At 45.2% G+C, this 23,167-nt stretch overlaps 1 protein-coding gene across 1 annotated transcript; it reads left to right on the top strand.

The window, feature by feature from the left end:
• The first annotated feature begins 723 nt into the window (after positions 1–723).
• On the top strand, positions 724–21,168 carry LOC116818208 (stonustoxin subunit alpha-like). Its single transcript, XM_032768952.2, has 3 exons — positions 724–851; positions 10,311–12,362; positions 20,159–21,168. Exons 1-3 carry the CDS (start codon positions 755–757, stop codon positions 20,686–20,688), a joined length of 2,679 nt encoding a protein of 892 aa, XP_032624843.1. The 5' UTR covers positions 724–754; the 3' UTR covers positions 20,689–21,168.
• The last annotated feature ends 1,999 nt before the right edge of the window (positions 21,169–23,167 follow it).

The following is a 23,167-nucleotide window of genomic DNA, read 5'->3' on the forward strand; positions in this document are numbered from 1 at the left end:
CTTTGCCACTGTATATTTTTTTGGGGATCATTTTAAATTTCCCAGAAAAGTACAAGCAAGTCCAGATATGTACAAAAATTGTAAGGCTGATAAACATCTGGCTAAAGTAGAGACAACAGGCTGTGCTGAAAGGGGTACTGTTGGACGGGAGGCAGGTTACTAGCAGAGTTCCTCAAGGATCAGTACTGGGAAAATGTTTATTTAGAACTTTCATTAATGACCCTGGCACAAAAAGTAGGAATTTGCTAATGAAATTTGTGGATGATACAAATTTGGGACTCCTCATTGATATAAACAAGGACAGAAATATCACACAGGAAAAATCAGATAACGTGGAGGACTAGAGTAATAGAAATGGAATGAAATTCAATAGTACAAACTGACTCTTGCTAGCAGAAAGTTCAGTTAGAGGTTAGTTTGGCCAGTATGAAAACTCGAGGCCTTTGGTTCAGTTTTACCATTTGATTTCTAACCCTACATTGCATGTTAACGTCTTATTACAAATTGTATATTCATGAGTTGACTCCAGCATACACAAGCAGGTGCTGAGCCCCAAATATGTTGCACCTGTGCATGTGTTACTGAGATGATACCGGCTCATGCTCACAAATTTCTTTTCCAGGGCAACGTTCAGAAAAATCTTTGAAGACTGAAGCCAGTGACTAGATCCTAAATCTGCTCCCCAGAAACTTAAGTATAACCACAGTTATTTCTTGCAGGTCAGACAGAGGAGAGAGCGTCTGAGTGTGGAACAATGGCCGGGTCAGCTGACACCATTGAGATGCCGGCTCTGGGCCGCCCTTTCCAGCTGGGGATGCTGTACGACTGCCGCAAAGACTCCCTCATCCCAGGTAACCCAGGGAGGAGCCCGGGGCCCAACTTTGTATGTCAGAAAACAGAAGCATTTGGCACCTGTTTATTTGAGGAACATTTGGGTTTGGGATTTGAGTTGGGGAAAAAATAAAGGGCATCGAAACCTGCCTGGGTACTGCTGACCCTCCTTACAAGACGGGCTGCACTAGGAAAAATGAGAAACTTCCCATCCGCTCCCCTGCCACTGCAGTATCTCTGTAGCCCCCACCCCACACCGCAGTCAGCCTATGAAATGGGGACAGTGCCCCTGAGCTGGCTTACCCCCCCATTTCCACATGCGAGGGGTGAGGTCCAGGTGAGAAAGAACCTCTCTACACACAGATTTCGGGGCATGATGGGACCCATTAGAAGGACAAACTTCAGCTATTCACACCCATCACTGTGTCCTATATTAACTGTCCCCACCCCGGAAAAGGCCTGGGCATCGCTGTGCACAGCTCAGTGAAAATACCTGCTCTGTGTCCAGTCACAGCCCAAACAGTAAATGAGTTGCCAGGTGCCCGAGTTGCAGGATGGAAAATGCCACGAAAGCTATCCCAATGGCATTATATAAATCAAAGCGACACCCTTCCCTGGAATGTGTGTTCAGTGCTGGCCATCCCATCACAAGGAGGATATAACAGAAATCGAGGCGGTTCGGACAGTGATGATAAAAATTACTAGAAAGCTGAGGAGAATTTCACAGAAAGAGACAAAACAAAGTATTTCATATAGAGACAAGAATAAGTGGGAGGTGAAACAGGGATACAGAAGAATGAATGGGATAGAGAAGGTAAATAAGAAGTACCTATTTACTCATTCATAGAAAAATAACAAGGGGACACTCAATAAAGTTAAAATACAATTAGTTTAAACTCAATAAAGGAAATACATTTTAAAGCAACATAATTAGCATGAGGAACTCATGCGACTAGACATCACTGAATCATAGACATTTAGGGCTGGAAGGGACCCTGAGAGGACACCTAGCCCAGCTACCTGCATGGAGGCAGGAATAAGAGCACCAGGGCCATCTCTGAGAGGTATTTGTCTAACCTGTTCTTAAAAACTTACAATGAGGGTGTCAAGAACATAAGAATGGCCACACTGGGTCAGACCAAAGGTCCATCTAGCCCAGTATCCTGTCCTCTGATAGTGGCCAATGACAGGTGCTCCAAAGGGAATGAACAGACAGGTTATCATCAAGTGACCCATGCCCTGTCACCCAATCCCAGCTTCTGACAAACAGAGGCTAGGGACACCATCCCTGCCCATCCTGGCTAATAGCCATCGATGGACCTATCCTCCGTGAATCTATCTAGCTCCCTTTTGAACCCCGTTATAGTATTGGCCTTTACAACACCTTCTGGCAAGGAGCTCCAGAGGCTGACAGTGCGTTGCGTGAAAAAAATACTTTCCTGTGTTTGTTTTAAACCTGCTACCTATTAATTTCATTTGGTGGCCCCTTGTTCTTGTATTATGAGAAGGAGTAAATAACACTTACTTATTTACTTTCTCTATACCAGTCATGATTTTATAGACCTCTATCATATCCCCCCCCTCCAGTCACCTCTTTTCCAAGCTGAAAAGTCCCAGTCTTAATTTTTCTTCATATGGAAGCCGTTCCATACCCCTAATCATTTTTGTTGCCCTTTTATGAACCTTTTCATACTTCAATATATCTTTTTTGAGATGGGGCGACCACATCTGCACAAGGAATTTAAGATGTGGGTGTACCACGGATTTATATAGAGCCCACACGATATTTTCTGTCTTATTATCTATCCCTTTCTTAATGCTTCCCAAAATTTTGTTCACTTTTTTGACTGCCACTGCACATTGGGTGGATGATTTCAGGGAACTATCCAAAATGACTCCAAAGTCTCTTTCTTGAGTGGGAACAGCTAATTTAGACCCCATCATTTTGTTACCAAAATGTCGGGTCCACCTAGCTGAGAGCCAGTGACAGCCAGACAGGGATAAGGAAAGGTTGCTTTATGCTGCAGAAGAAAGGAGAGTTCTGTACCTTGGTACAAAAAAACTCTACTCCATACAAAAACTAAGAATCTTTTATACACACTCACACACAGGCTTCGGTCATGTTAGCATTAGATTGGTGTTTAGCAAACCCTGCACTTCTGCAATCTGCCCAGCAAAAACCAGCTTAGGACCAGCTTCAACTGCCTCAAAACTGATAAGGGAAGACAGTTCACAAGTTTAGGCTACTGTGTCCGTAAGGTATCCAATTTCTCCTAACGGTTGCCAGCTATTATAAGGCTACTAGCTGTTAGGGGGGGGTCACTGCCGACTGCCACAATTTCATATGTATAGTTGGGATCATCTTTTCCAATGTGCATTACTGAGGTCCCTTCCAACCCTAATATTCTATGATTCTATGATTTATCAACATTACATTCCATCTGCCATTTTGTTGCCCAGTCACCCAGTTTTGTGAGACCCTTTTGTAGCTCTTCACAGTCTGCCTAGGACTTAACTATCTTGAGTAGTTTTGTATCATCTGCAAATTTTGCCGCCTCACTATTTACCCCATTTTCCAGATCATTTATGAATATGTTAAATAGGACTGGGCCTAGTATAGATCCTTGCGGGACACCACTATTTACATCTCTCCATTCTGAAAACTGACCATTTATATCTACCCTTTGTTTCCTATCTTTTAACCAGTTACCAATCCATGAGAGGACCGTTTCGCCCTCTTATCCATGACAGCTTGATTTTGCTTAAGAGCCTTTGGTGAGGGACGTTGTCAAAGGCTTTCTGAAATCTAAATACACTGTGTCCATTGGATCTCCTTTGTCCGCATGCTTGTTGACCCTGTCAAGGTTTCTTCCCACTCTGAATTTAGGGTACATTGTGGGGACCTGAATGGACACTTCTAAGCTTAATTACTAGCTTAGATCTGGTATCACTGCCACGCATCCAGAATTTTCAGTGTCTGGATCACTCCCTTTCCCCCAAACTTCCCCTCCCTGGGTAGCATTCAGAGACTCCTTCCCAATTCCCTGGTGAGTCCAGATCCAATCCCCTTGGATCTAAAAACAGGAAAAATCACAGGTATTAAAAGAAAAGGCTTTTAATAAAAGAAAGAAAGGTAGAAGAAAACCCTCTGGAGAGAGAGTTGCATATCAGCTACTCACAATCAGACAACAGATTCAAACACAGAGGATGTTCCCTCTGGGCACATTTAAGTTACACGCAAAAAAAATAATAATACCAATACCCAATTTGACTCTACCTCTAATTGCATAAGACAGGTTACAAAGAAATAACATAAACCTCTTTTCCTTTTTAAAACTTACTAACTCTGAAGAAGAGCTGGTTCCTTGATTTTTTCCATTCCAGCTGAAACTGAAACTCTAAACAAAGGAAAATTCCTCCTTCCTTTTGAAACATCTTGTCCCCATTGGTCCCTCTGGTCAGGTATTAGTTAGGCTAGGTGAACTTTTTTAACCCTTTACAGGTAAAAGAGGCATGAACCCTTAACCATCTGTTTAGACAGATCCCCTCAAAGAATTCTAGTAGATTGGTGAGGCATGATTTCCTTTACAAAAATCATGTTACTCTTCCTCAACAAATTATGTTCATCTATGTGTCTGACAATTTTGTTCCTTTATGATAGTTTCAATTCAATTTGCCCAGTACTTGAAGTGAGTCTTACTGGCCTGTAGTTGCCAGGGTCACTCTGGAGCCCTTTTTAAAAATTGGTGTCCAACAATTAGCTATCCTTCAGTCATTTGGTACAGAAGCTGATTTAAATGATAGATTACAGACTACAGTTAGTAGTTCTGCAATTTCACATTTGAGTTCCTTCAGAACTCTTGGGTGAACACCATCAGGTCCTGGAGACTTATTACTATTTAATTTATCAATTTGTTCCAAAGCCTCCTCTAATGACACCTCAGTTTGGGACAGTTCCTCAGATCTGTCACCCAAAAAGGATGGCTCAGGTTTGGGAATCTCGCTCACATCCTCAACAGTGGAGACCTATGTAAAGAATTCATGTAGTTTCTCAAGGCTGGAACCCCAACTCTGTCACTCTGAGTGCAGAAGGTTGGGGCCTGCAAGGATTTAAAAAATTAATACTGGCCACTCCAGGCTTATTTTAAACTCCCAAGGTTACAGATTCTCTCTGACTTTGGCGTGGTAAATGCTGCCACCATCCAAATGCAAAAAAACCCAAACTTTTTGAGCCCAAGAAAGAACATTTGGGAATTCCTTCTTCTGGGGTGCCCTCAAGCCCTTTCACCCTCCCTCCAGGGAAGAGCTGAGAAAGAAAACAAAGGAAATTAGCTGTGGCTACCAGCTAATCAAACAACATGCAGAAACCTCTTAGCACACCAAAAATCCAATTCTATTCTTAAAAGAGGTAAATTTTATTAAAAACGAAAAGAAAGAAAATACATCTGGAACTTAGGCTTCTGCTAGATTTTAAAAGAGCAATTCCAAAAATCAAGCACCCAAAATAGCTTTCTTGGGGGTTTAGCTTAAAGGTTACAAGCAAACAAAAGCATCTGGGGTTAGCACAGAGGAGTCCACAGGCCAATAAGAAATAAAAGAAATAACCCTGATTGCATCTAGCTAAACATTCTGATCTACCTACACATTTGGACTTCAGATAAGTAGTTCTAGGCATGAACTGATTACTTATAATCATACCCGGCTTAGCTGCTTATATCATGGCTGCTCTGTCCCTCCAGCCCAGAGAACAACAAAGGCAAAGTTTCTTTCCCCATTTTAAAAAGTTCTACCTTCCCACTGGCGCTTTTGATCAAGTGCCCAATTTTTTTTCTTTACCTGGCGGACTTTTTAACCCTTTACAAGTAAAGCAAGTAAAGAACAGCTACCAAGAGGGATTTTACAGAAAACTGGCTGGGTGTCCATCAAAGGGAGCTCCCTCCCCTTCTTTTTATCACAGATGGGTATTCTATAGCCTCCCTTGGAAGCCTATTCCTGTGTTGAATTATGCTTACAATTAGAAAGTTTGGCTAATAACTAACTTAAACCTCCCTTGCTGCAGATAAAGCCACTTACTTTTTGGCCTCCCTTCAGTGGATATGGAGAACAATTGACCACCAACCTCTTTTTAACAGCCCTTAACATATCTGAAGGCTGTTATCAGCTCCACTCTCTGGCCTGGTCTACACTACGCTTTTAAACTGATTTTAGCAGCTTAATCCGATTTAATGGCACACCCGTCCACACTACGAGGCCCTTCATATCGATATAAAGGGCTCTTTAAATCGGTTTCTGTACTCCTCCCCAACGAGAGGAGTAGCACTAAAATTGATATTACCATATCGGATTAGGGTTAGTGTGACTGCAAATCGACAGTATTGGCCTCCGGGCAATATCCCACAGTGCACCACTGTGACCGCTCTGGACAGCAATCTGAACTCGGATGCAGTGGCCAGGTAAACAGGAAAAGCCTCACGAACTTTTGAATTACATTCCCTGTTTGCCCAGCGTGGAGCTCTGATCAGCACAGGTGGTGATGCAGTCCCAAATCCAAAAAGAGCTCCAGCATGGCCGTAACGAGAGATAACTGGATCTGATCGCTGTACGGCGAGACGAATCCTGTTTCTATCGGAGCTCCGTTACAGAAGACGAAAATGCAAAGCATTTGAAAAAAAATCTCTAGGCTACACAGTGCTGCTTGACAAGCGTACGGAAAGCCAAAGAATCAAATGGACACTCATGGAGGGAGGGAGGGGGTACTGAGCTTCAGCTATCACCACAGTCCACACGCAGTCTCCTAAAGTATTTGCATTCTTGGCTGAGGCTCCAGTGCCTGTAGGTTCAAACACATTGTCCAGCAGTGTTAAGTATAGCTCGTCAATTTACTCCTCGCCCACACGTGAAAGAAAAGGGAAAGAAATCGTTTCTTGACTTTTTTCAATGTCCACCCTATTGTCTACTGAAATGCTGGTGGTGTTGCGATGCCTCCAGCACTGAGAGTAAGTACTGCTTCTCTCCCCGCCCCCATGGCAGATGGTACAATATGACTGTTATCTGTCATCCATCAGCCTGTGAGTGCTCTGGCGGGCCTCAGGGGGGCTGGCAGGGGTGCCTGGTAAAAATAGGATGATTCCTGGGTCATTCCCAGTAGATGGTACAGAATGGCTGTAACCGTCCTCATCTAGCAGCTGGGGGCTGGAGCACCATCAGCCCCCTCCTTTCCTGTGTAAAGAAAAGATTCTGTACTGCCTGGACTACATAGCAGTGGGATGCTGGGGCTTCTCTCCGCTGCACCGCTTAGTCGTCCTGGCCTGGACTGTTACAGCAGCGAGGAGACTGCCTCCCTCATCGTAATCTCACTAACACGTCACTGTTTCTTATTGCTGCATTCTTTATAACTTCATGACACAAATGGGGGGACACCTACTATCATGAAGCTTTCCGAATCTGGACTTAGCGTCCAAATCTGGGTGCTTGTATGAAACTCCCAAGCTTAATTACCAGCTGGATCTGATCTCGCTGCCCCAATCCAAATTTCCAGGGTTTTGGCCCCCTCTGGTCTCCCAGACCTTTTCTGGAGAGACCCCCAAGACCAGAACCTGAGTCTTACCGGCAAGGGATACTCCACTTCCCTTCCCCCTCCCTCTCCCACCCAGCTTTCCTCTCTGGCTCCTTGAGAGTATTGAGCAATCTCTTACATCACAATACCAAGGAAGCCTGTCCCCTCTCTTCCACAAAGAGGACAACCCTCAACACAGGAAACAGAGATGATAGGCAGCAAGACAGTACATGAAATGCAGTAACCATCTTCTTACTACCAATTTACAATGGCAGCAGACAGTAACAAAACACTGATAACATCTCTGCTATCATGCAAAAGGCAACAAATGCTGCTGTGTAAGCTGTAATAACGCTCTCTGTCAAGCGGCATCCAGTACACATATGGTGACAGGTAAAAAAAGGCTGAACAGGCTCCATGGTTGGCTGTGCGTATAGGTTCTGCGCAGGGCCATCCACAGGGGAAAAAGTGCACAAATGAAATTATCTGCCATTGTTTTCCAGAGGAAGGAATAGTGCGGAATCTTACCCAGAACACCCACGACAATTTGAATTTTTGCCTCAGGCACTGGGATCTCAACCCAGACATTCCAAGGGGCAGGAGACTGTGGACTATGGGTAGCTACAGAATAGCTACCACAGTGCAACGCTCCAGAAATCGGACGCTAGCCTCGGGACCATGGGACGCACACGGGCGAAATGTAGTGTGCTTAGTGTGGCCGTGTGCAGTCGACTTTATACAGTCTGTTTTACAAAACCGGTTTATGTAAAATCGGACTAATCCCGTAGTGTAGACTAAATATACCCACTGTTTCTGACCTATCTTCTATAGGGCAGGTTTTCTAAACTTTTTATCAGTTTTGTTGCTCTCACCTCACACTTCTAGTTTGTTCAGATCTTTCTTGAAGTGTGGAGCCCTAAACTGGATACAATACTCCAGTTCAGGCCTTCCCAGTGCCGAGAAGAGCAGGACAACTACCTCCCACCTCAAGATGATATTAGCCTTTTGCACAGTTGCATCCCATTGTTGACTCATATTCAATTTATGATCCACTATAATCCCTGGATATTTTTCTGCAGTACTACTGCCTAGTCAGTTATTCCCCATTTCATAGCTGAGCATTCGATTTTTTCTTCCTAAGTGTAGTACTTTGCACTTGTCTTTATTGAATTTCATCTTGTTGATTTCAAACCAATTACCAATTGATCAAGGTCATTTTGATTTCTAATCCTGTCCTCTAAAGTTCTTGCAACCCTTCCCAGCTTGATATCATCTTCTACATTTATAAGTATACTGTCCACCCCATTATGCAAGTCATGGATGAAAATATCGACTAGTACCAGATCCAGGACAGACCCCTGCAGGACCCCACTAGACACAGCCTCCCAGTTTGACAGCAAATCATTGATAACGACTCTCTGAGTACAGTCTTTCAACCAGTTATACACCTACCTTAGAGCAATTTCATTTAGACCGTATTTCTCTGGTTTGTTTATGAGAATTGGATGTAGCACTGTGTCAAAAGCCCTACCAAAATCAAGATCTATCATGTCTACTGTTTCCCCCCATCTGGAAATTGACCTTTTTAGTGAAGACTGAAGCAAAATAACTTAAAACACCTACACCTTCATGATGTCATCCATATTTAGCTCTCCTTCCTCATTAAGTAGTGGACCTACACTTTCCTTTATCTTTCTCTTGCTCCTAATGTATTCAGAGAACCTCTTTTGACTATCCTTTATGTCCCTTGCTAGGTGTAACTCATTTTGTGCCTTAGCCTTTGTGATTTTGTCCCTATATACTTGTACTATTCTGTTATACTCCATAGCAATTGGTCCATGTTTCTGCTTTTTGTAGGATTTCTTTTTGATTTTTCAGGTCATTAAAGAACTCCTTATGGAGTCATATTGGCCTTCTGATATTTTCCATATCTTTTCTTCAAATCACGATAGTTGCAATTGTGCCTTTAATACTGTCTCTTTGAGAAACTGCCAGCTCTTGTGAACTCCTTCACCCCTTAGATCAGGGGTCCGCAAAAAGGTGCCCGCAGGTGCCATGACCATGGGGCAGCTAAACAATTACAGCAGCATTTATACCTTTGTGACAGACAATAATAGGCAGCAGCTGCATTTTGTTTATACATAGACCATCCTGCTATCTTATTTTTCTCACTTTTATTTTAGACGCCAGTCGACATATTTTATTATCAGTGCAAGGTCGCAACAACTTCTCCCACACGTCTTTCCCACTCGCCTCACACAATCCTCACTTCTACAAATCTCGCGTCATTAGGGTTACAGCTAGCCTAACTCTTGCTAACAGACTGTCTTGCATTAAGATCCCCTACAAATCCCTGTCAGTTCTTTCTCTACTTCCACAGTGTGTTTGTTTCACATACAGACTGTGCGTGATTCAGCCAGAGGGCCGAGTCTCTGAAAACCTACCGCAAAAAAGATTTTTAATCTTAGTTATTTGCTTTCCTAATGTTTGACTGCTTGGCTTTGCAACCTTCACATTTTTAATGTAAAAAGTTTGTTAATTTAAGTATATAAATATTGTATTGGAGAAGGAGCTAGTACAATCTGTTACATGCTTTTGGATCCACTTGGATAATAACTGCATGTATGTGTATCAATCTCATTATCAGTTGCTGAAACTGCCCTTAGGTGCAGCAGGCTACAGTAAAAATGTCATTTTAATCATGCACAGTGATCATTGTGTATTTATGTTAGACTTTTAAATGTATGTTAATCTATTTTTATTCTCATACAGACACAGTGAGTGAAGCATGTTACCAGATCAGACACTTTGTTCAGGGACATTCAGCTCTTATTTCAATGTTAGAAAATGTCTTGCAGTTACAGAACAGAAAAGTTTCTTACCCTCTCTGCCATTTACCATGTGTCTGTCTGTACTATTCTAGGCATCACTTTATGGGACCTGGAGACACTTCAAAATAATGTAGATGCAAAACCACAATCCAAGACTGAATTTCAGATTATTGCATCTGACACCACTGACGACAAGACCTCTTCCCTCAATGTCACAGCATCGCTGAAGGCCAGTTTCCTGTCTGGCCTGGTGGAAGTGAGTGGATCTGCAAAATATTTAAGTGATAACAAGACATCAAAACATCAAGCCCGTGTTTCTCTCCAGTACTCAACTACAACACAGTTTAAGCAGCTGACTATGAACCACTTAGGGCACCATCATATCTCCTATCCTGATGTGTTTGACCAAGGCACAGCCACCCATGTGGTCACGGCTGTGCTGTACGGGGCGCAGGCATACTTTGTGTTTGATCAGGAAGTTACGTCATCTGAGAATGTACAAGACATACAGGGGAAACTCCAGGTTATCATTAAAAAGATACCCCTGGTTTCCATCGAAGGGGAAGGAGCTCTCAAAATGGATGAGACAGAAAAAGCACAAGCTGAAAAACTTAATTGTAAATTTCATGGTGATTTTGCTCTTGAGAATAATCCAACTAATTTCCAAGATGCCATGAAAATTTATTCCACCCTCCCCAAGCTGCTGGGTGACAGCGGGGAGAAGGCCGTACCAGTGAGAGTCTGGCTGTACCCGCTGACCAAGCTTGATTCCAAAGCTGCTCAGATGGTGCGTGAGATCAGCACAAAACTCATCTTTGATGTTCAAACTGCTCTGGACCAACTGACAGAATTAGACATGCGATGCAATGATGTGTTGAAGAATCAGATTGCCACAAAATTCCCTGAAATCCAGAGGAAAGTCCAGCAATTCAAAGATCTGTGTAAGCAACACAGACAGACTTTCCAAAAACAACTAGCAGGACTCTTACCGTCTATCCGTGGAGGTGGAAAAGAGGAAGGGGCTCTGGTGGACATTTTAATCAGCAGTGACCGTTCTCTATTCAATACCCTAAAACTCAATGAATTTCTGGATATAAAGGAGGAAGAGATGAATTATGTGGCAAACCTTAGTGCCCTAAGCAAGGCAGAAATACTGCCCTCTCAGAGGGAACGAGATAAAATACTACTCGACCCCACACTTGACTTTGTCATTTCTTTTACATTCACCTCACTGCGTGAAGAGGAGCCATATTTATCAGATTTAAATCTCTGGCTTCACACCCAGTTTATAAAGGAAACTCATGATCCTGCACCAGCCAATTGTGTCGCTGAAAAACCAAAATCCAAAGTGTGGTTTGAGGAGAAAGAAATTAATACAAAAGCTCGAAAATCTGCAAAGTCCCTTTCACATTTTGTCAGTGTCAACAAATCTAACAGGAAGACTCGGTTCATTGTGGCCTCTGTCCCAGACAAGGACAATCCAGGCACTGCCATTTACCTGTATGAGGATGGAGAACTGGTCAGCACCAACTTTGAGCCTCCATCAAAGCCTCTTCCAACCCTGATTGATGGAATCAGACATGACCGTGTGCAGCTCACGTTTAACCCAGCAGCCTATGGCAGGGCTGCGATATCCGGCTATCGGGTAGAATACAGAATTGCAGGGCAGGAGAACTGGATGGCTGTGGATGTAAATAACACACAAGAGACATTCACAGTAACAGAGCTACGTGCAAACACTGAGCACCAGTTCCGATACGCTGCAATGAGCAAACCAGGGCTCAGCGAGAGCAGTGATGTGAGTGATCCTGTGAAGACTCTTCCCCCTACCAGCCCCCCTGGGAAGCCCATAATAACTGCTGCAGATTCATCTGCCATTGCCCTCACCTGGGAGAGTCCAAGGGTCATTGGAGATGGGGTAGTTATAAAGGAGTATAAGGTGGAATATAAAGAAGAGGTAGGAGATACGAATCAGGAGGGGAAAGACAAATGGCTGGAACGAAGGACAAAAAAGAGAACCGAGTTCTGTAGTGTTGATGGACTGCGTCCTGAGACCTCCTACAGATTCCGAGTGTCGGCTGTGTGCATGGATGAGGCTCTGAGTGGCCCAAGCGAGAAGACTTGCATCTCAACCCTAAAGAAAGGTAACATTTATTTGCATATTTCCCCCCCAAATACAAGACTCTGGGGTAGTTGATTCAGTTAATACTATATTTTTCCTTGGAATAAAACTGAGATGTCCCAGGGATATAATGTAGGCGTGGTTTCAGAATCAAACTATTTATTGCTATTAAATAACTGATTTGTAGCAATGTGTACAGGACCCTATGACTGAGTCCAATAATGGGCCCAACAACATGGCCTCCTTGTGCTGGGCATTGTGCAAATGATACTGGACTCTCAGATCTGCTAAAGTTAAGGTTCAAACCAGCTTTCTGTGAGAAGCTTCACTTTTCTAAGTGTTCTAAAATATTTATCGTTACTTGGATTGCCTTGAAATTTGGTGTGCCTCAGGGGGTGCTGGCTAGGGTTAAGGTTCATTTGGGATCATTTGACCAGGGGGTTCCTGGGATACAATCCCACAACCGCACCCTAAACCCTGTCCCCAGATTTTCTACACGTTGACATATTTTATAAATGTGTTTTTGCCCAGACCTGGGGGTGAAGCCCTGGCTCTGATCCTAGCACCCCAGGGTCTCACTCACTTGAGGGTAACCCCCAGAGAGTAAATGGCACCCACCAGGCCATTGGGGGAGCAACATTCAGAACAGTATTAGGTAAATCATTCATAAGCAATATTAAGTGGATCATACTGAGCATACCTGGACAAAGGAGCCAAGAGAATCTGTAGGTGGAAAGCTTTCACTGGAGCTGGATAGGTCTCTGCAGATATGGCAATTTCCTGCAATATCACTGAAAGACACTATTGTATTAACTGTATGTATTACTGTGGGCCAGGATTGTATGTAACCTCTCTAGTGGGGAGATGTAAATATGAGAACCTAAGTGAGAGAAGCTAAATATGAGTCAACTGTGTAACACTGCTGTAAAAAAAGCAAACCTCATTCTGGGCTGTATGATAGGAGTGTTGTAAGCAAGACACGAGAAGTAATTCTTCTATTCTACTCCATGCTGATACGGCCTCAGCTGGAGTATTGTGTCTAGTTCTGGGTGCCACATTTCAGCAAAGAAAAGTTTGAGACAGTCCAGACGAGAGCAACAAAAATTATTAAAGGTCTAGAAAACATGAGGAAATATTGAAAAATTGGGTTTGTTTAGTCTGAAGAAGAGAAGACTGAGAGGTGACATGATAATAATTTTCAAGTACGTAAAAAGTTGTTACAAGGAGGAGAGTGAAAAATTGTTCTCGTTAACCTCTGAGGATAGGACAAAAAGCAATGGGCTTAAACTGCAGCAAGGGAGGTTTAGGTTGGACATTAGGAAAAACTTCCTAACTGTCAGGGTGGCGAAGCACTGGAACAAATTGCCTAGGGAGGTTTTGGAATCTCCGTTATTGGAGGCTTTCAAGAACAGGTTAGACAAACACGTGTCAGGGAGGGTCTAGTTATTACATAGTCCTGCCTTCAGTGCAGGGGACTGGACTAGATGACCTACTGAGGTCCCTTCCATGGGTCTGTGTGACAGATGTAAGATCTGCCAGTTCAAAAGGCTGTACTGAAAATGTGCCAGACAAGTATGGACGTTTGGGACAATAAATATTAAGTGGATTTCTTGGGGAGTCCCTAGAGTGAGGTTAATGCAAATTCCCCACCTCTGGTCAATGCAAAAACCCATCCCTTTGAAGCTATGCCCTGAGGAAAGGGTCTGTTTCTGTTGGTTACTGGTTACAGAAGGCCAAGATCAAAGGCCCGAGCTGGATAAAGATATGGCTGATCTGCCCAGCCATTGTTCTGGTTCTGGATCAAGGGGATAAGCAGCAAGCCTTTCATCCTTATGTGACGGGTTTCCCCCTCGAGGTGCAACCTGGAACTGGGGTACGACGGAACCCTCCGTCTCAGCGGCCTGGGCTCCCTCTCACACTGTGCTGCCATGACAAGCTACTGGTCCTGCACTCTCACTTTGATGTTGTGAAGGCCAAATTTATAACAGGTTTCAAAAAACAACTAGAGAAGTTCATGGAGGATAGGTCCCTCAATGGCTATTAACCGGGATGGGCAGGGATGGTGTCCCTAGTTTCTATTTGTCAGAAGGTGGGAATAAGTGACAGGGGATGGATCACTTGATGATTCCCTGATCTGTTCTCTCCCTCTGGGACGCCTGGCACTGGCCACTGTCAGATGACAGGATACTGGGCTAGGTGGACCTTTGGTCTGACCCTGTATGGCTGCTCTTATGTTCAGACACTTACGTAGGCAGGGACCATACCCAGCTGCATTACATGGATGCTTCTCCTACGTCACTCAAGAAGTGACAATAGAGAGAAGCTCCAGCCAAAATATCCCCGGCACCCCAGGACCCTGGAGCTCTACTGTCCTCACCTGGTCAAAAAGTCTGACCAGTATATGAGTTATTACCCAGTCCGCCACTTGTACAAAGGAAAGTGGACATCCACCAGCTCGCGTTCCTGAGCTGAGATTTTTCCCCAAGCACTTCACTCAAACCACACTCTTTTAGGTAAAATATATATAAACAGATATATTAACAACAGAAAGATATATTTTAAGTTATAGCAAACAGATCAAAGTAATTACCATAAGAAATAAAGCAAAAACGCAATCTAAGTTCTCTAAACTGGATAGGTTTTGACTCAAGCAGTGTCTCACCCTGTTAGATAGTACAAACAGTTTGCAGATATTTCATACAGAGGCAGGGCTTTCTTCTTTCCTGTCTGGGACCAGCGGTTCCCCCAGTTCAGTCTTTGTTCCTTAGTTCCTTCCTTTGTTCCAAGTGGTGAGTTGTGAGGAAAGTGAGGCCTCTTGATCATGTCACGTCCACCTTACATTGCTTCTTCCATAAGGCGGGAACCCTTTTGTTCCAAGCTAAGTTCCCAGCTCAATTTGTGGAAAAATACAGGTACTAAAATGGAGTTCAGTATCATGTGGTCTAGTCAGATACCCTGGCATGGTTTGCTGAGTCACAGAAGGACTCATTGCCCATATTCCAGCTAGAACATTCTTAGGAGTACATCAAGTGTGGATAGGCCTCTTCCATGGTCCATTGTGAATTAAGCGTTCTTTGATGGGCCATTCAACTTGAATAGTCCCTTCATAATGTGCTGGCCAGGCTAGAAGTAAAACATCCTGGCCATAACTCAGAGCAAGCACATTTGAAAAACAGATACATAGTCAATACTTGTAACGTCAGATACAAAAATGATACATGCACACGAACAGGATAATCATATTCAGCAAATCATATCTTTTCCATTGACATCTCACATGACACATTTTGTAGAAGATGCATCATAATTATGTCATAATCATCCATAATCATCCCACTATGTTGAGTATGAGGTGTATAGTGTCATACGTGAGCCCACCCAGCCAACATCAAGCCTACCTAGGGCAGAAATCTGGAAAAGGCTTTTGGCTAAATCTGTCCAGTGGTTGTTTTTCTAAAATTATTTGTGACTATTCTTATTATTCTGGGACATCTGTGATGCATCCCAGGGGTTCTGAGGCACCTCGCTACCACCCGCCCTTAGCATGGAGATGTCTTATCTGTGCCTGACATGGGTCAGTTCACTAATACCACTAGCTGCAGGCAACACAAGCACTCCCCTCTCAGCCTGTGTGGGCTCCACTGTCCCTCACATGGGTTAGCGATAGCCACACTCCAACCCCCGAGTCCTCCGAGCATCCCCCCAGCGGTATCCAGCCCCTGATCCTCAAGACACTCACTGAATTACCAGACCTGATTTTCCCAAAGGACCAGAACACACCAATTTATTAGTTAGACCTTAGAACACAGCTCCGCTTAACACATAGTGCTTAGATTTGTTTATATAGAAAGCAGGTACACATGTATTTAACACGGAGCACAGACTGAAATGAAGCCAGCAGAAATTCCAGAGACAAAGGGTTACATAGCAACTAAAATCTTAACATGCATTCAAGAGCCTCAACTTAACTAACAAGATGCCCTCTCGCCTAATGAGGTCCTTCTCACCCAAAGACCTTCTCACAGCATGTTTCAATCCCGAAGGCCGAGACCTTCCTTTCCTAAGGCCAAGCCCAGTGGCAGCTTGTCTCTCCAGATGAAGGACGCCAGGGCCTCTTTCTGCATCCCTAGAAATATTAGACCAGTTCTTTGTTCTTCACCTGTAAACAGGGTTCCCCCCCACCCCCGCTATTCAACACTTCCTATTAATATCTTCTCCAGAAGTTCCTCACAATCTCTTCATTAGCATTTGACTCCGTATGCAAATACACTTTCATTGTGAGACACACAGTACACCATAGTGAGCCAGGATGATACGTGTCTCCAGCCTCCTGTCTGGTGGACCCTGCCATCAGGCATCTACCTCTGAGTGACCTGCCTTTAACTTGAAGGATGTGATTGCCAACATACACACCCCAATCCTTACGTATTACCCGCACACACATCCCGCAATGGTTACAATGACCAGTGTGACACAGGCTTTCAGTAGAGACCTTACGTGACACTCTTTGGTGAACTAGAATGTAAATTAGGGTGACCATATGAGGCTCAGGCGAGCGGCTGGGGGTGGCCCATTTTTTCTTTGGGAAATATGGTCACCTTAATGTAAATACCCAACCCACAGGATCCCTGTAACCCTCGTGCACTCCTGGACCCTCTGCAATTCGCACCAAGAGGTCCCTGGGTCACAGAATGTCCTCAAAGTATTTTTGGAAAATAAATTGGACATGGTGAATGCTTGCTTGGAGGGGAGGGCATTAGGGGGCATGGGATAGGGGGAGAGCATTTGGGGCTTCAGCAAGGGGAGAGGACATTATGAGGAGGTGGATAAATGGGGATGGGGGAGGGGAGGGGCGAGGTCTTGGGGTCCGGGGAAAGGGGTGGGGATTAAGGGGAGTGGGAAGCGAGGGTTGAGACACTGGCAATAGGGACAAGGAGGTGAGTGGAACAGGGACTGGGTAAGAATAGGAGCAGGGCAACTTATCACCCCCACATTCTCCCTCCCTTGTGTGTGCCAGGATCTGGGGGGGCTGCCTCTGTTGGCGAGGTCTGAGCTCCTGTCCCTATTTTTGCATGTGTATTGGGATCGGTGAGGGGAGAGGCTTGTCACTTTGGGGGTGTCTGAGTTCCTCCCCTCCCTGCCATGTGAGCTGGGATCGGAGGCTTTGTCCCTCTAGGAGGAGTCAGAGCCTCTCTACCTGCCTTGTTTTGGGGAAGCTCGGCCCCTCTGGGTGTGAAGTTGAGGCAAGCATGCTAGGAGCATGCCCCAAGAACTCACTACTGGCGCTGAGGTAAGGAATTGAGAGTGGACGTGCTTGGTGTATATCACAGGATCTCCGGCAGTGGGGAGGGAGGAAGGGAAGCACCCACTGACATCAGTTGGCAATTCACACGTCATAGAGCCATTGTTTCAGGCTGTATCCATCTCCATGGGCTGTTCTCATTCAGCTGAGACATCACATTGAGATGAATGGGCTACTGCACACCACTCCAAGCCTCCTGAGCTTTCAGGTTTCAGAGTAGCAGCCGTGTTAGTCTGTATCTGCAAAAAGTACAGGAGGACTTGTGGCACCTTAGAGACTAACAAATTTATCTGAGCATAAGCTTTCGTGGGCTACAGCCCACTTCATCAGATGCATAGAATGGAACATATAGTAAGAAGATATATATATACATACAGAGAACATGAAAAGGTGGAAGTTGCCAGACCAACTCTAAAAGGCCAATCAATTGAGATGAGCTATTATCAGCAGGAGAAAAAAAAACCTTTCAAATGATAATCAGGATGGCCCATTTCAGACAGTTGACAAGAAGGTGTGAAGATACTTAACATGTGGAAATAGATTCAGTTTGTGTAATCACCCAGCCACTCCCAGTCTCTATTCAAGCCAAAGTTAATGGTATCTAGGACTCTAACAAGAAACTGCTGAACTTGAATTAATATGCAAACTAGATACCATTAATTTGGGCTTGAATAGAGACTGGGAGTGGCTGAGTCATTACACACATTAAAGTTATTTCCCCATGTTAAGTGTCCTTACATCTTCTTGTCAACTGTCCAAAATGGGCCATCTTGATTATCACTGCAAAAGTTTTTTTTTATCCTGCTGACAACAGCTCATCTTAATTAATTAGCCTCTTACAGTTGGTATGGCAACTCCTACCTTTTCATGCTCTCTGTATGTGTATATATCTCCTCACTCTATGTTCCATTCTATGCATCCAATGAAGTGGGCTGTAGCCCACGAAAGCTTATGCTCAAATAAATTTGTTAGTCTCTAAGGTGCCATAAATTCTCCTGTTCTTTATGAGCTTTCAGGATTGTCCTGAGCTGGGGATCTTCACACAGCAAAGCCGTTCCTGGTGATTATTTAATAAATGTTATAGCTGAGAGTCAGCTCCGCTGCAGTTAAGAGTGAGAAGAATGTTTCCGTTTACAGGATAAGAGCATCAGAATGGCCACACTGGGTCAGACCAACAGTCCATCTAGCCCAGTATCCTGTCTCTGACAGTGGCCAGTGACAGATGCTTCAGAAGAAATGAACAGAACACGACAATTATCCAGTGATCCATCCCCTGTCATCCAGCCCCAGCTTCTGGCAGTCAGAGGCTTAGGGACAGCTGGCGCCTGGGGTTGAATCCCTGGCCATCCTGCCTAATAGTCATTGATGGACATATCCTCTTCTAAGTGCTCTAAAATCCTGAAAATTTGTTGTGCTCTGTGGGAGCCTTGGGGTGGGTTAGTGACCTACATTTGGATCCTTTGATCAGGAGGGTCCGGAGATCCGGCTCCCTGGAAAAACAGCTGTTCTTGAAGTTCACAGATTTGATTAACTACTTTGTAAACATGTGGCTTCTAAAATGCAAGTGGCTTAATGGGATGGGAAGGTGGGTGAGCTGGAAATGGTAATGGGGGAGCCGTATGTTGGGGGGACTAGTGGGGGAGGGAAGGAAGAGACACACACCAGCCGTCTCTCACACACTTAAAAGTTACTGTAACCACAGGTGTTAAAGCTGTTACATTCCTGGGCCACAGGCTGTGTCTGAGATTTCTCTCACTTGCCGTGTTAGCAACTACACACTCCAAACAGTTCGAAGCATGAGCTTCATTCCACTACAGCAAAGTGTACGGGGAGGGAGAAGAGCTGTGAGGAATCACATAGCAACCATGTGGCCTGGTGGTGTGAATGGTGGACCAAGACTCAGAAATCCTGGGCTCTGTTCCTGGCTCTGCCACTAGCCTGTGGGATGACTTTGGCCAAGTCATGTCACCGCTTTTTGCCTCAGTTTCCCCATCTATACAAGGGGAATAACGCCCTTTCCCTCCTTGCGCTCTACTGATGAAAAGGGCTGTGTGAGAGCTAAAGGAATCATCATCCGTATGTATCCACAGCAGCGTCTGAACTGCACATGCACATGATAAAATGGCCGTTTACTCCTACCAACAATGTTTCTCCTTCTGTTAAAAAAACTCAGAAATTAAATGGCAGAAAACATCATTAACCAAGACCTGAGGCTGCCTGGCAATAATTTGCATTGTCCAGAACATCATGTGCAGCGAAACTCAAACTTCTCAAAACCAGGAAACACAGAGCTAAGGGACATGTTCACACAGCCTTAACTCTGCCCACTTTGAGCAATGCCCAAGTACACCCGGAACACCTATTGGCCTGTGTATATGTTACACACTATTATTCCTAAGTAGGTGAGTGCAGGGGTGGGCGGGAAGATTCTGAGTCTCAGGTCTGGCCCAGCCGATCCTCTCGCTCTGTCATTGACCCATGTCTGCCAATAACGCTCTGATTCTGTCTCTCCCCAGAGAATGTGACTCTGGATCCAGACACGGCAAATCCTGAGCTCGTCCTGTCTGAAGATCGAAGAAGCGTAAGCCGGGGACACGAGAGCCAGATGTTACCTTACAAACCAGAGAGATTTGATTATTTGCTCAGTGTGCTGGGCTCTGAGGGCTTCAACTCGGGGAAACATTCCTGGCAGGTGAAGGTGGAGGGAGGGGCAGCTGCAGACTGGGCTGTGGGGGTAGCTAGACAGTCTGTGCAGAGGAAGGGAGAGGTTGACTTTACCCCTGAGAAGGGGGTCTGGGTGGTGCAGAAATGGGGCAGTGCCCGAGACTATCGGGCTCAAACCTCCCCTGTCACCCGCCTGTCCTTGAGTAGAGAACCCAGCGAGATCCGGGTCTCTCTGGACTATGAAGGGGGGTTGGTGGCATTTAATTATGCTGATAATCTGGCCCCGATCTTCACTTTCCCACGGGCCTCTTTCAATGGGGAGAAAATCTTCCCTTTCTTCTGGGTCTGGGGTACAGGATTCAAGCTGAGCCTGCATCCCTGAGAGTCAGGGTAGTCCAGGGCCCTGTCAGTACCCTAGAGAGCAGGCTAGATAAACCCGTCTCACGGTCCTGCCCAGTCTGCTTGTTCTCATGCTGTATGTTCTGTAGGATTATATCAGTGAACAGAGTCAGAGAAAGGTGGGAGGGGGAGAAAAAGTACCTCCAGGGAGTGGGGAGGGGGGGGATGGGAGAGAGGAACTGGAGCTTGGGGGTGGGGGGAGGGATGGAGGATGGATAACAAAGCGATCAGCTAGAAGGGGGAAGGGCACAGACCTTGAGATGAGGGTTTATTACTTCTCCTTGTGGCGTCACTGGGGGCTTGTCTACACTTCAAAAGCTGCACTGGTGCAGCTGTGCTGCTGTAGCGCTTTAGTGAAGACGTTACTATGGGAGAGCATCTCCTGTCAGCGTGGTGACTCCACTCCCCGAGAAGCGGTAGCTACGTTGGCAGGAGACGCTCTCCCGTCTCCATGGGGGTCAGGTCGGTGTAACTGTGTCACTTGTGGGGGGGGGGGTCACACGTAGTTACACCGATGTGAATTTGCACTGCCCACCTGGCCTGAGAGTCTCTGTCCCAGGGCAGGATCCTTGGCCGGAGCCTGCTCAATGCACCAGTGCATGTGACAGAAATGGATCCCTTAGAATGTGTCTGTGGGAGGTTCTAGCTGGACCCTGCCCGGGCGCGGAGGGTGAAAAGGAAAGCTGAGGGGTCTGCAGGCAGGGCCAGAATGCCATTGGCAGAGCGATTCCCACCCTGTCCTAGAGCCACTGCGGCTGGAAGCTCAGCTGCAGAATGGGCACCAGGAGCTCTGCCCTTTGCGCCCTGTGCAGGTCTTGGCCAGAACCCCCCATTGTGCTCACTGCCTGAAAGGGACGAAGTAAAACCAGGGCCATCGCCCTGCATCTCCACCCCCTCTTCCTGTACAGGGCACAAGCCCTGGCAGCTCACCGCACTGTCTCCACGTGCTCATCAGGGGTTTCTAGCTGATCACGTACAATTGCCCCACTTGCAGCATGGGGCAAGGTGTAGCCAATTAGTTCATTTTATTATCCATGTATGGTTGTACTGTGTGATGTAATGATTAACTCAGATGCTAAATTACTTCTAATGAAGGTATGCTAACCTGATTTAAGGTATAGGATTATAGAAGTATCAGAGTGATAAGTGGCATTAGGTAATGTGACAAAGTTTCTCCTTTACCTTGGTGGGTCCTGCGCTTATTGTCAGATTTGCTCACCTCAGTGATCTTCCCCTCTGGTGGAACCCACAGTCTGGGTCAGCTCCTCCTGTGTCTGATCAGGAGTTGTGAGGTTTGGGGGGAACTCTGAGTTCCAGCCCAGGGCCCTGTGGATTGCAGATGTCTATAGTGCTTCTTGTAACAGCTGCATGACAGCTACACCTCCCTGGGCTACTTCCCCATCGCCTCCTCCAAACACCTTCTTTATCCTCACCACAGTACCTTCCTCCTGTGTCTGATAACACTTGTACTCTGTAGTCCTCCAGCAGCACACCCTCTCACTCTCAGCTCCTGCCTTGCTCCCAGCTCCTCACACGCACTTCCTCTCCTCTGGCTCCTTCCCCTGACTGGAGTGAGCTCCTTTTTTAACTCAGGTGCCCTGATAGCCTCTGATTGGCTGCAGTGTTCTAATCATGTAGCTATCTCCACTGCCTTCTAGAAAGATCTTAATTGGCCCCAGGTGCCTTGCTTAACCTGGAGCAACTGCCATTTGGTTACCATGGTACTAGGGATTTGTTTAGCCTGGGGCTAACATACCTGTTCCTCAGTACTTTACTGTAGCCATCTGGCCTTGCCCCATCACAGTATATACGTGTAGCATGGCTGAAACGCAAGGCCTGCAGGCTGAGGCCTGTCAGATTTCAGCTTAGCCATACTAGGCCATAGGTTTAAGAATGTTTGGCGTGAATAAGTGACCAAAGATTGACTCTATGCCAATAAAATCCCAAGACTACTGGAAAGATGTGCCAACAGGTGATGTTGCGGAAAATCAACTGCAATGCACTGTTCAAGATCACGAGATACCTTATTGTAACATCATTTACAACACGTGTCCTGAATGCAGGGTACATGTTGTGCGTAGATGCTAATGAAAATAAGAGGGACTACAGACAACCTGTGAAAAACAAGGCACCCCAATATTTATGGGGTGTGGAAATACAGATAAGGAAAAAAGAGGGTTGACATCTTCGTGCAAATGCATAGCGTGTTAGATGTAGTCAAAATTACAATATAAAAGCAAGTTCCCAGACTGAGTGAAATTGGGAGTAGTCAACGGAAAATTCCTAGCAGGAGCTATCCCTCTACTGATGTCCGGTTGGGGAGCAATCCATCAGACTCTAAGAATATCTTTAAGGATGTGAGTATGACTATATTTATAACTTGGGCATGGATATTCGTAGAATTTAGATATGCTTGGTGTGACGCATGGCTAGAAAGGGTTAAACATCCTGCAAAATAAATA

This window comes from Chelonoidis abingdonii, chromosome 2 (assembly GCF_003597395.2).
Source record: "Chelonoidis abingdonii isolate Lonesome George chromosome 2, CheloAbing_2.0, whole genome shotgun sequence".
Taxonomy (NCBI): domain Eukaryota; kingdom Metazoa; phylum Chordata; order Testudines; family Testudinidae; genus Chelonoidis; species Chelonoidis abingdonii.